Below are 16,577 nucleotides of genomic sequence, written 5' to 3'. Positions count from 1 at the left end.
AGGAGCCCACGGAGCAGGTTTTCTGGCAGGACTTGTGACCCTGTGGGGGACCCACGCCGGAGCAGTCTGTGCCTGAAGACTGCACTCCGTGGAAGGGACCAACGCTGGAGCAGTTCGTGAAGAACTGCAGCCCATGGGAAGGACCCACATTGGAGAAGTTTGTGGAGGACTGTCTCCCATGGGAGGGACCCCACGCTGGAGCAGGGGAAGAGTGTGAGGAGTCCTGCCTCTGAGGAGGATAAAGCAGCAGAAATAACGTGTGATGAACTGATCATAAACCCCATTCCCCATCCCCCTGCACCGCTGGGGGTGGCACGTAGAGAATCCGGGAGTGAAGTTGTGCCCAGGAAGAAGGGAGGGGTGGAGGGAAGGTGTTCTGAGATTTGGGTTTATTTCTCATTACCCTACTCTGGTTGATTTGTAATAAATTGAGTTAATTTTCCCCAAGTTGAGTCTGTTTTGCCCGTGATGGTAATTGGCGAGTGATCTCTTCTGTCCTTATCTCGACCCACAAGCTCTTTGTTATATTTTCTCTCCCCTGTCCAGCTGAGGAGGGGGAGTGATAGAACGGCTTTGGTGGGCACCTGGCGTCCAGCCAGGGTCAACCCACCACACAACCCCTTTAAGATGTGCCACGTAGAATGACGTGCATAAGTTAAAGCCCTAATTGACAGGGATTCCAACAGTGTCTGCAGTACCCAATTCATTTTACAGTTACTTTTTTGGATTATGGAAATAAAGGAATTGAATATTTTTGATATGAATATGAACGCTATTTTGAGCAATCCTTATGAATGTACTGAATGCATCCTTATAACTGCATTAAACACACAGAAAGATGTAAGCTTCCAGGAGTACTACAAGAGGAAAAGAATTACACACAGGCTTTTGCACAGCAGTATTTTCTGAGTAGTAATTACAACTGGTATACCAACACTTGCATTTTTTGTATATGTAAGTCACTTGAATTTAGAAAATAACTGGCAAGTTGACAAAAACTGCGTTTTCGTTTGCACCAATCTAGAACAGTAATTGGCCAGACCATGTACTTATTTCAGTCGCCTGCTAGAATAATAATATGCATTACTAGAATTAGCATCAAGGCTTCATATATGTCAAAGTACTGATGCAAAGCCAGTCCATTTGGTGTATTTTACATGTTTCAGGTGATGAAAAAACCATAAAATTTACTCAGTCTCAAATACATTGGCAACAACTGAACACCACTGAAGGAATAACTTAGACGATACACTATGAATAGTAATTAACAAGGCAAGGAATCACTATTTGGGATCATAAAATAAGTAATGTTCCAAAAGAATACATACAATCTTCATTAACAATCTTCTTCCACCTGAAGCTAGGCTTTTCAAAAACTATCATTTTTTGAATTTTGTATAATTTTGAATAAGGTATCACAGAAATTGACACTTGGCAAGATGAGTTCATAAAGTTTGACTTTTTTTTTTTTTACAAAATAATTTCCTCATTTTCTTAACATTAAGATGATTAATTTGATATAGTTAAAAAAAAAGCACAATTCCCAGAAGCATTAGTACTTTTGTGCAAGAGTAGCTCTATTTATGTGCATCTTTTCCCCTTGTATAAACGAACTTTTTGTTCATCAGATAGAGTGAGCCATACTAGTCTTCTGGCTGCTTCCCAAATGTGCTGATAGACAAAGAGGTGCTAAGTGCAACGTTACAAATCTGTTATGCAAGCTATCAATAGCACAAGACTTCTTGGTCTTAACTTGTTCTTTCTTCTTTGCAGAAGGCTGCAATCCCACACAGAAAGGCTTAATTTCTGCCATCCCACACCAATCAGACTAGAACTCAGAAGTACAACAATAACTAATGAAGAAGCTCTAAAGAGTGTTTCCACCAAAGTAATGTCAAAAAAGCAACATAAGAAGCTGCAAATATATCTGATAAAGAAACCACCTAGACCTTTGACAGAGAGTCAGCAACCCAGGGCAGTACTGCTCAGGGTCAGTGTGATTCCACACAGTGAGTTCTCAGTTCTTCTGTAAGCAATGTTTGCTCAGACATGTAAGTCTGGAAACTGAGGAGCAGATTTTTTGTGTTCTGTCTTGCAAATACACTTTGGGCAGAGGCTATCTATGAGGCATTTTTTCTGTCCAAAGGCTTAAAGAAGGTGGGGGAGGAAATACAGGTTATATATAAATATATACTATGCTTATACATAATAATGGAAGTACTGTCATCAATTTCCATTTACCCACAGGAAAACTGGGGCCCAGAACTTTCAGAGGCAGAGAGAGGTAAGACAGTTCACTCTTATTAGCATTAGGGATTTTAAAATTCCAACGCATTTCAAGATTTCACTGATATTATATTAACTGTAAAAATATATACATACACACTTCAAACTGTTGAACAGATTTTGCCTAAAACTAAAACCACCTTGAAAAAAGTCCTTTGTTTCACCTTTTGAAAGAAGCTGGAAACAGGAAAAATATTCCTCTACCACAAACAAGTCACATCAAAAAAGCCGCTGAAGCCTAGTGACCTCGCATTTAGCCACAAATGGCAACAGAACATTGCAAAGGCCTGCTTCATTCAACCTGCACAGACCACAGCTCTTAGGCCAGATGGACACAGCTGTAATTTCATGACTCTATACCAGACAATTCCATAGGTAATTTCTTGACTCTCTAGCCGATAAATCCATGGGATCCTGACTTTTGAAGATAGATCATAGAGTTCATCACACTAATAAACAAGAACACATTGTCTTTGGGAAATTACACTAACAGACATTTAGGTTGGGCCAAATCTCTAACTGTAGGTGCTTCTGTTTTCCTTTCCATTTGTATTACCTTATTTACATCCTTGTTTTACAGATTATTTTGGGGGCTCAGCGATTCCTCCAAAGCAACCTGATGAGAGTTGAGAAAGTAAAAAGTGGAGAATTTTTCTAGTATACGATAGCATGCTCACCTCAAATTCTAGTGTTCACTGTCTCCTTCAACTGATTTCAGTGGGAGAACTGAACTAAGCCTTTAGTCAAAAGCTTTCTCATGTCCTAAATGTATTTTTGGCGACTCACAGGAATCATAAGACCTCAAATAGAAACTGCTTGGTTTTTTTTCTCCACCACCTAAAGAGATCCAGAATATAATTTTTTATTGTTTATCTCAATGAAAGTGCATCATTATAAACAAAGAATATCTAAATGGAAGAAATCTTAATGGCGTATGACCATATCAAATATATCAATGACTAAACATACAAGATAATTTACCAATATGTTAAAAAAAAAAAAAAAAAAAAAAAAAAATTTTGAAAAAATCATGCAAGATCCATTTCACTGATACAAAAGGCTACACTCCCTCTAAGTGTATGAGGGAGTCCCAGAAAACTACACTCAGTTGAAAAGATAGTCTGAGTTCTTGTGTAATTAAAATAGTTTTACATAATGGAAGGAAAACAAAGGAATCTCCCCAAGACAGCATATTAAATGGCAGCATAAAGTTGGGACAACTAACTTCTAAAAAGAAATCATGTGCGTAATGGCAAATGGAACAGAGATGACAAAGGGTCAGAGACTGCAACAAAACAAAAATAAAAAAGTCACAGAAATCACTGAAAAGTAAGAGCCAACTCTCTTCATGGTATATTCATACAGGTAGCCAAAGCCAATTTATCATCATTTTCTGATAGTCTTCGCCACACTAAACATTCTCCTCAATCTGTGTCACAGAACAGGTTTGCAAACTGCACACCTAATTTCTTGAAGAATCAGGCACAGAAGCTCCTGACGTAAACACAAGCAGCCAAACTGAGTTTCCTCTTGTTTCTTACAGGTGTACAAAGGATGAGTACCTCCTCCATCTTATCTGCTGGTACTACACATACCCACAGGGGCAACCATCCACCATGCTCCTGCATCAACCATTTACAAGTCTGGCAGCTGAGCAACTTTGGGGTTTATCAGTGCCTTCAGCCCCTTTTTGAGTAGTGCGCCTGTACCTGGCCCAGTCAGAATAAATGAAAGCAGTAACCAAGTGTACAGTTTCAGAAAAACCTATAGAGCATAACTACTGATGAGAGAAAGTATCCACTGAAGACATAGTTATCTTGGAGTCTCTTTTGCAACATATTTCCTCAAATATGAAGGTATTTCTGCAAGTAACCCCCTTCCTGCCTAAGCTTACAATTCACCTGTGTTTGTGTGCATCTCTTTCCTACTGTTCACCACAGAAGTTTTCCTTCCCATTAAATTAAAATACTGCGACAGACACCAACACAAACTTAGATTTAACAGTACAAGGAAGGGAAAGTTCCACTGAGGAGCAATGTCAGCGGTCTTTGAGCACATGGAGACCTGTAGGACAGACCACAGAAGTGAAGAAGTTTTGCTAGCTCTCCTCACCCTCCAGAAAAAGTGAACAAAAACCAAAGCCCCACCTCCAACACTAACAAAGTCATTTTAGGTGGTTACTACAACTTACAGGGAAAAAAAACAACAGGTAGGGAGTATTCAGATGCTAAAGCCATAAAACAATAAACAGTTAATCTTAAAGGTATCAGTTGCTATGTTCCAGTGCCCCCAGGCAGACATCCAAGCCTCTTACACCAAAAGCAGAATTCATCCCAATGTCTTTAAAAATCTTATTATTTTCTTTGGAAGGAATTTCTGCACAGCAAACTGGAACTGCTGGTTCTGAATTGATGAAAAGTTATAGTCTTTGATTAATAATTTACTTTAACGGGGCTTCTTCCCCTCCCACCATGCACACATCTACTGTGACCCAGATGCCAAGCTGACAGGTGCTACATTCTCCGCGGGAAAGAGAAAGCGCTCCCATGCCTGTGGCTTTCCCTGACTGTGCATACTGCCATACGGCACAGGCACCAAATTTCACTTCCTAGCTCTCTCAACAGGACTGTGAAAGGGAAAGTCACAATTTTGAATCAAAACAATGCCTTTCTGACCTCCAATCCCAAATCTTATTTATGGCACCAAGTAAATTTCCCCCCCCACTTATTCTCTGCTGGGGAGGTATTTGTACCTGAAAATCTTAGTTTCTAAAACATGCTTGCGTGTTCCAGAGGGGTATTAAAAACAGTAAAGTGAACATACCATGTTCAGCCCTGCTGAACTTTGAGTCAGTGGAATTATACCACATTTATATGGAAGCTTTAATCCAAACTCATATCTACATTTTGTATTTATTCATACATCTTATGCAAAATAAAAGAAAATTAAAAAAAACACACAAAACCACAGTGAATGTGACATGGTTCTTCTACGCACCTTTTCAAACCCCAACAAAGTTTGAAAGCAGAATTTCTAATGACTGGACATTGCATCTATAGTCTGGAAACACATAATCTACTTTTGGTTCTGCCACTGACCAGCTTCTTAACCTTGAAGTCAAGTCACCTTCAAGTACCTTTTTTATTTGCATCTGCAAAAAAAAGAATGGGAACAGTGAGACCTACCTGCATTTGCAAAGCATTCACAAGGCAATAAAGGGACTGTTACTACCTAGGACCATTTATACTTGTTTTTAATATTTTATTTCTTTTTTGCTTTGTAAAAAAAAAAATAAATTAAAAATATTTTCCCTATTTTTTCACCTTAGATCTGTAACCTGACTGCACAAGAACAGAAATACTGCCAATTGCAGAAAACAGAATTTTAGAACCCCTTGATTTCCTTTGAGTCTTGGATTCTTATAATCTTGTTCAGTTCCTAACCAGGCTAATTTCACTGCACTCGTTGCAGTTCATTAAACACAGGTACAGTATCAAAAAAGTAATTTAATTAGGGTAGTACAGAAACAGAATTAATTCTCATCAGAGGCTTGGCATTGTCCTTTGAATAGAAAGCATGTAAAGCCAAGTTATTTTTGTGTTTCACATACACAGCTGCTGATATTTGAGATGTTGCAGGAAATCAATTGGGATATTCTCCCATCAATGCATGTAACTTTTAATAACTTTAATAATAGAAACATGTACACAGTGATAGGACACTAGGGCTCTAGAAAATAGAATGCAAGGTGTAATCTATCATTTGATAGCCCTTTTCTAATTGGGCTTGTTAAAAGCATTGTTAAAACCTGCATCTTCAATTCTCAACTAGTCATAAAACTCCAGCAGTGGCTTCCTTTCCACGAACAGGAAAGAGACGAACAATGAGAACACAACACAGTATAGAAGACTTGCAATACACTGGAGTGAAAGTGGCATTAACATAAATAGAAGCAGTTTGTTCTTAACAATATCATTACAAGACAAAGTTTGGGGTTTACAGGGTTCTTACAGAAGGTATGAAGAATGGGACGCATTTTGTAACTTTAATTTCATTCATGCTTACAGAAAGTGTTGGTGTTTGGATGGCATAACAGACAAAACATTGTATTAAAAACACTTCTATTCTTCAGCACTAGTTTGTTCTGGAACTGCAGCTATATTGTGCCACTGAATACATACAACTTTCTCATCTTAATAGGAAGCAAGCACTTGGACTGAGGGTTTATAGGCCAGATTCTGCTCCCAGTTATACAATTATGCTGCACATTCCTATGCAAGAGACCCTTCATTGAGTCATCCCAGATTTCCAGCAGTATAACTAAGCAGAATTTGTCCTCCTATATGTATATTATAAAGTCTGTCCCAAATTCTGTACAGGAATGCAACTTCTTGGTAGAAATCTACGTTCAAGATATTTAAGCAACTTCGAGTAACACTTAGCAAACGATGCTACAGAAAATCTTAATGCAATGCTGTTGCTGTGCTTCACTTGTCTATTTGTTTGTCAGCATTGCAGGATTCTCAAGGGACTGCACTGCAATATATTACCCAGCATGTGCCGCAATGACTCAGGCAACAGCATGAGTTAAGGATGGAGCGCCAGCTCTCACTCGAACTTTCAGGATGCCTGTGCAAAACTCTTCGGCAAAGCCAAGAATCTATAAAAGGAGATGCATTCAAGGAGAAAGTTCAGTTTCCATTCCATTATGCTATACTATTTTCTATTGCAATGCCATTCAGACTTTTATATATAAATATTTTATGTGTAAAATATAACTAACCTCCTTCCAAACTGTAGCTGCACCTCTGCTAGATTCCCAATTTACGGCATTATGATCCATCTATTGCAAGCTTTGAGACCTGCATTGTTAAAGGTTGCAGAGGCATATGATTGCTATCTTCTGCTAATCTGTAGGCTGACTGAAGCACTCAAAGTTTCTTTTTGCTACAGTTATGCCTTACTGGCAGGCTACTTAGCAGGAGATAAATACAATTGTAAATATAATTGTAAACCTAAATCTCATGAGCTAGTTTCCCCCTTCTCCCAACTCTATCAGATATATTTTTTAATATTGAAAATCACCTTCATGCCACAAGAAACCATCTTCCTATTTCCTACCTATTAGCCCAGTACTCTGGTGCCAGGAAGCAAGCTTCAGCGTAAGCAGGGTGAGCTGCACAACCAAAAGTCAGCCATTTAACTCAAAATTAAGTGAATTAGCCTTACTAATGCCAAAGGAAGAGGAGTGAAGTGCAGATTACTGCCCCTTACTCCACAGCAACCCCCTCCCCCAAATCCATGCTGATCTTTGCTACAGGATCACTTTTCCCTCCCTTTTATTAATAATTTTGCTTTGAAAGAAAGTGCAAAATGAGGACTTCTCCTTTTGCAAGCACTGTTTTCCACCTAAAAAGAAAAAAAAAAAAAAATCACAAAAAACCCCAACAAATACTCCATGAACTAACAAGTCTTGAAAGATTTACACAAACCCTCGGTCTCTTCTCACACCATCTTAGAAATTTAAGATGAACAGTGTATAATCTACATTATAGTTTTATAATTACTGGATTGCGTAACAACAGTCTCTAGCCATGACACAGGTAAAGACAAACAATAACATCTAATTAGAAATCTACATATACATAGAGGATAAAGGAATATTATTTTTTGTCCTTGCCAGTGGCTGAGGGTTTACTCTCCTTTCTGAAACACATATAAGAAGTGTAATTATCCATTTCAAAACACCTCAGACAATAAACTAAATTCTAATGTCCTTTTCACCACCATCCTACCCCCACAATTCTGTACGATTTGCAAAAGAGTACATCCAATTATCTAATAAAAACTAGGAACAGGATAGACACTCGCTCTCTACTAGGTCTTGGATTCATCATGCCCAATACAAGTTAGATGTGAAATGGCAGTATCTCTAACAGACTGTATGATAACAGCTAATAGTCATGGGAAAGAAATATATCTGCACATAGTAAATACAGAATTTCTTTTCATGTCTCACTGGCAAGTTCAGGTTCTCTTTGTACAGAGTTTGTCTCTTCCTCAGTTTACCGAAGTACTTCCTTTGCTAACAAGCACTTGTGTAAATAAAGTTTTTTTGTATTAACTCAATGTCAACATGGACTTTAAAAAAAAGGCTTAAATATTATTTCTAGGCTAGTATCATTCATTTACAACATAACAGAAAAGAAAAATAGTCAGGAGAATTAAAAAAAAACAACCACAACAAAACCCAATCACAAGACTTATTCTGTCTGAGGAACAAGAAGGTCTTGATTCTGATCTGGTCTTCATTCCAACAGACGGGATCAAAATGCCACATAAATCAATGGAGTAAAAGCAGAAATCTGGGAGAGAAGAAGCAGCATTCCTGCAACTGTTGGTGATAGCCAAAAGTTAAAAAAAAATGTAAAAAATAGAAAAAAACATCTAAAAAAAGATGCAGTACTTGAAAAGACAAATGCCATTCAGCATATGAGGAGATGAAAGCACAGAGCATATACTTTATTACACTAGGTTAAATCACTTTCAGAAGGCAAAAAAGTTGTAACACATTTTAGTTGCTTTCGTTAGAAAATGTCCCCACCCGTAGGCTCTGTCTATAGACAATAGAGCCAGCTCCTGATTCACACTCTCTGGGACCCTCTCCTTCACTGACAATAGGAGAAGGTTTAAGAAACCAGTCTGCATAGGCTAACAATAACTGTTGATGCCTACATTACAAATAAGTTATTCACGGTAATTGGCAGTCATGTGTTTCCTCAAAAAAGTATTAATTTCTACTATTGCTGAGAAGCTAAGCCTAAGAAATACACTATGAATAATCTGTTGATAATGAGACTGCTGCTGTACACAGACTTTAGCTACAATTAATTAAAAAAAAAAAAAAAAGACACAAATATGTGAATTTAAGGTCAACAGCAGACTTCCTACGCCACCATCATGGCTAAGCTTTCAAAACACCCTAAGGGAGGGAAGCTCTCAGCTCACTAGCCTCACACTACTTTGAAAAATCATGTATCTTTACACAGAGATACTAGCCTGGCTACAGTTTTAGAGCACAGCAGAAATTATAATAGCATCTGCTGCCTATTAAGGCTTTCTTATTCACTCTCTACTTACTGCTTTTCTAAACAGTAACACCACTCTAAAAATACTCCCAGTATGCATCAGAAGATGCAGTCCTCCCACCATCTGGGTTATCCCACATGCACAACCACCATGAGAACAAGGCCTACAAAAACAGTAGGCAGAGATACACCCACCTACATCAAAACGTTTCAAACTGAAAACAGGAAAACAGATAAGATATGTCAGAGGCTGAAAGTGACAGGAGACAGATTTCCATCACGAACAGAGCTCCCTAAAGGCTAATTAAAAACCCCTCTATTTGAAAATACATTAAAAAACAGAAAAAAAGCTAATTCCATGAGACTTGCACATGAGTTAATCAGCTCTGAGAAGCAGCCTGCCCTCACTTACCAGCTAGTGAGAGGTGGTAAGGCACCACACGGGTTCTGCTTGGTATTTCATTAGTCAAATGAGTTATACTCAAGGGATCATTGCTGATATTAAATGGACAGAATGGAAGCCATCCTCATTCCAGTCCACTTGAGTGTTTCAATTTAAACTTATAACCTAAATAAGAAGCATAGTAAAGAAAACTCTAGTGTACCTGAAAGCTATTATCTATTACATAACAGATATATAACCTTTGGGTTATATATAAGCTTTGGGTCTATCAGTTCTGTGATGCCAGAGGAAGCAATTATTAGGGTACAGACAATGGAGTAGAATTGCAGCTTTATATATTGGAATATACAGAAAAATAGTTAAAATGCCACTCACTCTGGGGTGCAGACTTTACTGCAATAATTCCAACAGATGCTCGTAACTCAACAGTTGTCTTCTGAATCTCACTACCAGATACTTTGGTGAAAAAGTATACACATGCGCTGTTTTCAGTGGAAAAAAAAAATACAGCTGGGTAAAAAATTCTAGGAGAAAACCATCAAGATCACTTACTGTGAATTAATGGATTACAAACAGACACATGGTGACTTTTTAATACACCAACCAAGTCTGCAATAGCATGTCATGCCTGATTTTGGTGATGGCTTTAGTAACCATAACAAGTTAGCTGCTGGCCTTTTATAAAGCAAACACTTATTTACTTAACTGTAACTTTAGATAAATCAAGCTGACATTCACCAGACAAACATCTCAGAAACCCCAACTGCATGTATAGAATCATAAGTATTGTTTGCTTTTTTCCTGGAATCTCTAAACTAAGCCTACACACAAAGGTGATCACCGCTAGTTAACACAAAAGCTGTACATAAAGACACACAGAAGAGGCAGGCTTTTTACAAAAACAAAACCGAAATGCATTTCTTTTGCAAAAACAGTTCTGCAACAGTTAAGTGGTTCAGTTAGAGTGTACAGAGTTACAGAATAACTCCATTTATTTTATTTTACTTAATCTTTCTATAACTATGTATCTATATTACTCTATATTTCAGTTAAAATTGTGGTTTATTGCAGTTGAATAGAAATGTATTTTAACATGGAAATAGTATCTTTTGAAAATATATGGATCTTGTAACTTCTTTGATATTTATTCCCACTTCTGAATGAATTGTTAAATACACACTATCTTAAACCACTTGCTTCACCCTTCAGATTTTTTTGTCTTTAGGTTCTGTCAGCCTTCAAATATTATTCTTATTCCTTAATCACATGTCCTGGCACAAGTCTCATTCCCTTCAGTATTCCTCAGTGTCCTCTGGGAAATTTGCCAGTTTTTGTCATCTGCCCCCATTCTCCTTTGGGAACACTAAAGGAATTAATTTCATTCTTTCCCCAAGCAATGCCTGTCTCTGCTGTTAACAGTTACCCTTGGCATCCTTCATCCATTCAATACACAAAGGTATATGTCTCCTTAAGTAGATCCTACAGTACTTAAGAGATTTAACAAATGTTCTGTTGAGAAATACCTCTTTCATGCTCTGCATTTGCTTGGTTTAGCATTTTTGTAAAAGAATTTAGCTAAAAGATGGATTGCCAGTATTTCCATTTTGCATGTTCTACTTTATTTTTTTTAGTTTCAACAATTGTTTACTTTGTACCTTTATGCATATGGACATGACTGTGTGTCTGTGTGTCAGAGATAAACAAATCAGTTATTTAGACCTGGATGTTTCTGATCAACTCTATACATGCTATTTCTTCTGTTATTTTTTCCACTACTACTTTGACCAACGTCTTATCTGAATTGTTCCAGAATGAGCTCTTAAGAAGCGTCTTGTGTTTCCTCAAGCACCGAAAAAATCCAATTCCAGTATCTTTTTCCTGCACATTAATCTCCTACTAAACAGTCTTTCTTTCCCTGAAGAGAGCCTTTTTGTGTCAACTTACTTTGAATTCCTTGCTCAGTCCTGCATTTGAAAATAAGTGGAAACTTTACCTTTGGCCCACCCTGAGAAGAATATTATCTGAGTTATGCATGGCAGTTCCTCACTGTCACAAATACTGGAAGCCATACCACAACTTTTCAATAAATGTACAGTCAACTTCAACATATTCTATTGTTCCTTTTTGCCATTAGTACTACCTTTATCAGATTCCCTCCCTTTTTTTTTTTTTTTTTTTTTAAAATTTTTACCTGACATCCGGGCAGGATTAAGCAACTTGCACTGTTACCAGTTGCTAGATGAGACAGCACTTGTTGTGGTTACCTCTCTAACTTCCTCAGTTAAATACCTTCTGTTTCTTGAGTTACAAACTCACCATAGCAAAGGCTGCATCACTTACCAGCGTAAGCTAGGTGCAAAACAAGCCCAAACCTTTTATAAATTGTCCTTGGATTTGTTTACCCTGGAAGTCCCACATTTTCTCAAAGGGACAATGAAAGTTAACTAAAAGATACAGATTCGTGACATTCTTCAAGATATGTACACAACATGAAAGAAAGAACACTATTGAAAATAAGCATTAGATAAAAATATTTAGCATCTATGTCCAAACAACGTGCACATTCTGCATCTGGGCTGCTGACAAGCCAAATGTCTGAAGGAGGACCTACAAAGATGACGGCTAAGCACTCAATGAACCTTTATTTTCTCCACTCTCACCAAGACAAGAACAGTTGTCCCATCTGACTGAATAGGTTACAGACACTGATTTCAGTATTACCATTATTATTAATGAGAACCAATAGAAATACAGATCTCTCAGGCTTGGAATAAGCAAGCAAAGCATCTGAGGTGAGGCTTCCAAACACCTTCAGTGAGAAGAATCCCACCGCTGCCGCTTCCTGAAGCTACCATACCAACGTGGGGCTTTGGGTCGGCACTACCATGCTGTGTAATGCAACCAGTCCACCTGCCTGACAGAAAGCGGTTTCTCTCTTTAGAGAAATCAGTGAAAGTATTAAAGAGAAGCACATTAGAAAAGAGAACAGGAGAGAAAGGGGTCAGGAAAAGATGAAGGTTCACCCAGGAAAAGGTAAGAGTACAGCATCTAGAAAAGGAGGGAAAACTCTAGAAACATACGATACCCCCTATAGGACAAACACACGGTATGCCAGGTAGGGTAATAAACCAGTACTTTGTGGAAGAACAACACAATGAACTCGTTAGGGAAAGCTAGTACCCTACAGCCTGTATCTTTAACTGAGGCCTCGGAGTACAAACGCAAACCCAGCATGAAATAACGAACACTAATACCTAGAAGAAAGACCTGAAGCCCCCAGCAAAAGAAGGAGAAAGGCAACCCTCTCCTGCAAGGATCAACGCAAGAGGCAGTAATAAAAGGGAGGGCCCAGAGGCAAAGCTGAAGTCAACGCTCCTCGGGGTGCCAGAGGGCGATGCCGCCAGCCAGAAGGAGAAGGTCGAGGAACCCGCTGCGCCTTGCGGCGGGCGGGCGGCCGGGAGCGGGCGCAGGGCGAGCCACCCAGCAACAGCAAAGCCCCCTCCAGGGCTCTGCCGCCGCTCCGGCCCCGGGAACCGCTCCCCTTACCTGGCTGGCTTTGTGAAACTGCTTCTTGAGCCCCGCCACCGACATCTTTCCCCTGCGGCTGCCCGAGGCGGCGGCGCTGCCCAGGCCGAGCGGCCGGCCCGGCCTCTCGCTGTGTCACCCGCACCTACAGCCCCGGCGCCCCGCGCAGATGGAAACATCGCCTTCCAAGCGGGCTCGGCGGCTGCCGCCCCATTGGCCGCCGCCGGGGCCCATGCAAATGACAGAGCCGTAGTCGCCGGCCCATTGGCCGCTGGCGGGCGCTATGCAAATGAGAGCGCTCGACGACGCCCACGCCGCGATGTCGCATGGAGACAGCGGAGAAGGGGGACGGGCAGGCGGGAGGATCCCTGCGCGCAGGTGGGACGGCGGCTGCAGCAGGGGCGCCCTCCGAGCCACAGGGCGCTTGCTCAAGCACCAAAAGGCCTGTTAGCTCTCCGGCTGCCTCTAGCTAGTCCTGTTTCTAATAGGGCTCCAGTTTTCTCCTTGCGGGTCGCATTTCTTGTGTTTCCTTGTAGCATCTTTAGTTGCGCTCGTTCGCCTCAGATCTGTTATTGTGCATTGTAATTTATTTGGAGCTTTTAACACGTGAAAGCTCTTGCAGCGGTCCAGGACACGACTGGTTGATGCTGCGCATCAGAACAAAATCCACTTGGTAGTTTGACTCCATAGCTGCGTTTATGCTGCTCAAGGCTCAGAAAGGCACAGTCCCCCACTGACCGCCTCCCTCTCGGAGGAGCAGATGTACTAGAAGGAGCTACGCCGGAAGAATGGTGTAGTTGTTTGCTTGGTTGTTACAGGATGGATTCATTGTATGCTTAAATATGATTGCGTATGAGCAATGTGCAGATACAAGTATGCGATGTGGTTATGCCTGCACTGGTAAAGCACTTCCAGACTACACTTAGATTCTGGGGAAGATACGCTCTGTGATGTGCTGCTCGGTCCTGGCTGTAAGATCACTTGGGAGTTATGATTCAGCTGAAACTTACGCATGGACCTGGGAAGCAGTTTAGAGGTAGCCTTTGCTGGCTGCAGCAAGGCTCTTCGTGTTACTCACTGTCGTGCTTAGTGCATTTTTATTGGGTTGGGAAAGAAAGGTGTTTCCAGAGTGCATTATAGTTACTTCTTTATAATAGCAAAGAGGACAATGGCAAAAAATACAAGAACTTGCAGAGTAATTGTTACGTTATAAACTGGGAGAAAGGAATCACTGTCTCATCTGTTAGAAACAATTATATACCACTGTGAAACAAAGTGTAAAGACAGACATATTCATGAGTTAAGGAACTCCTACTGGCTATTATTTCACAAAGGACTCTCTGTACCCAAGAGGCAGAAGAGACAAAAGAGAAAGCAAAGAGGATAGTACCAGTCAACATTCGCTCTGGAAGACAAACTCTAAGGTGAAGTCCTTCCAGGTTTTTGGACTGAGTAATGTTTGAAAGAGGTCTGCAATCACCATGCTATCTGGGGCCACCTGTATCTAGGGCAAGAGCATCTTCAGCCTCTTTACAATGATTACACCACAGGCACCTGATTTCAGTACCAATTTCTCCTCCTAACTGAAACAGGCAGCACAATGTTAACTGTGCAGGCAAAATTGGTTATGGCTTAAATTAGGAACACATTTGTAGAGATCTCAGGTGAGAAAGTAAGGCCTACACTAAGAAATGGGAGTTCTGTAAAAGGTATTAAAGCAACCTCTTGGTGTACCATGGAATTAGGGAGAGAAGGTGGCTGTGGCCAATCTTCAGCTTTAAGAAAGGGTGGACCAGAAGTGAAGAAGGAAAGACTTTGAAATAAGTCACTGTGGAGGGGAATCAATGGATTATGCAGTCACTGTGGCAGTTAGCTATAAAATTGGATTAGATAAAGAACTTGAGTAAGGCTGTATGTCTACAACTTCCTTTTTTTTTTTTTTTTTTTACCCTGTTTGTAACCCAAGGATAGCAGCCATGTTGTCTCTGCTGAAGTGATACAAGAATTTGCAAGTGGGAAATGCCCTGTGGAAATTTAACTTCATAGCCTAATTCCTCAATGATACAGACAAGGTGAAAACCTAATTAGTGAGCCAGCTTGAATGGTCCAGGTGTTAATGATTTGGTAGAGACAGCCTGAAAAAGAGACTGGTATTCAGTTCAGATACAAGCAAAAGTTACAGCTTGTAGACAATAACATACGTTGGCTAAGCAGTATCTAAGAGCTTTATAATCACAGACATAGTTATATCTCATGGAAAAAAGATTGTGATTTGCTGGATGATATTCATCAAGTTTTACAAAAAGTCACTAATTCAGTCTGTAAAATGAGGGAAATTGGAAATAGTACAAAAACTGTGGGAAGTGGTTCAGATAAATGCTGACATGATGGGAAAAAAGCTTCTATTAAAAAGAACTGTTAAAAGGAGAAGACAGGCCAGGGCATAGTACTCCATGGGCATGGTGAAAAATGCTTCACAGAGTCTGGGAAAGAGGAGGCCTTCAGGGGCAAAACTTCTAGATGTCTGGGTATTTAAACAACAATTACAGTCCCGCTACTCAGGAAATCTCAAAGTACATGAGAACAACAGATGATAGCTCCAACACATTATTGTTATTGAATCAGATGTGCTAAAAAGGATGGTGAAACTTGTACAAACTGAGAACTCCTAACTGGGCTCAAATCAAAGCAGTAGCTAGAAAATATGCACTGGCTACATACATGGGAGAAATGGGCTTGAAAATTGGTCCTGCGAAATTCAAACAAGACAGATACTTGGATAAATGGATAAATTCATAATTCACTTGGATTTCAGTGTGGCTAATACTGTGTAAAAAACACAGTCAGCAGAAACGCAGTCTGAAGAGGTGGCAAACAACCTTATAGGCGTTTGGTTTTCAATGAACAAATTACCTTACCTGTAAGAGCTGAAATTGCAATAGCAGCCATATGAAGTATTTCAGCAGAATGAAAACTAGAAATATTTAAAAAATCATCCAGAGGCATCTTAGCAGTTGAAATTACTTGGAATTTGAAGCCAACTACATCCATGTTTGCCTGAGTGTCTCTTAAAAACAATGAGAAATCTGTCAGTGAAATGTGATCTGGGTCTTTGGTAGTTACTGCCACAAAAGAAAACATCAAAAAGGGGAGGAAAGATGAGTTTGTGATGAAATTCTATTGGATTTGATTCTAGGCCACACTGACTACCCAAGTAAAGCACTTATTTATTCCTTAAGGCTTAAATATCCAAAACAAGTTACCGTGCATCAGCT

At 39.8% G+C, this 16,577-nt stretch overlaps 1 protein-coding gene across 2 annotated transcripts in view; it reads right to left on the bottom strand.

Moving 5' to 3' along the window:
* The window catches only part of SH3GL3 (SH3-domain GRB2-like 3), a 57,957-nt gene extending 44,528 nt beyond the window's left edge, over positions 1-13,429 (bottom strand). For both annotated transcript variants that reach the window (XM_010571929.1, XM_010571930.1), the window contains exon 1: positions 13,324-13,429. In XM_010571929.1, the coding sequence (XP_010570231.1) occupies positions 13,324-13,368 (45 nt within the window). In that variant the 5' untranslated portion in view covers positions 13,369-13,429. The remainder of the gene's footprint in view (positions 1-13,323) is intronic.
* Positions 13,430-16,577: the final 3,148 nt, after the last annotated feature.

This window comes from Haliaeetus leucocephalus, unplaced genomic scaffold (genome assembly GCF_000737465.1).
Source record: "Haliaeetus leucocephalus isolate CR32 unplaced genomic scaffold, Haliaeetus_leucocephalus-4.0 Scaffold339, whole genome shotgun sequence".
Lineage (NCBI taxonomy): Eukaryota > Metazoa > Chordata > Aves > Accipitriformes > Accipitridae > Haliaeetus > Haliaeetus leucocephalus.
Note: the sequence above shows the minus strand (reverse complement) of the source record. Positions and strands in the feature narration are given on the sequence as shown.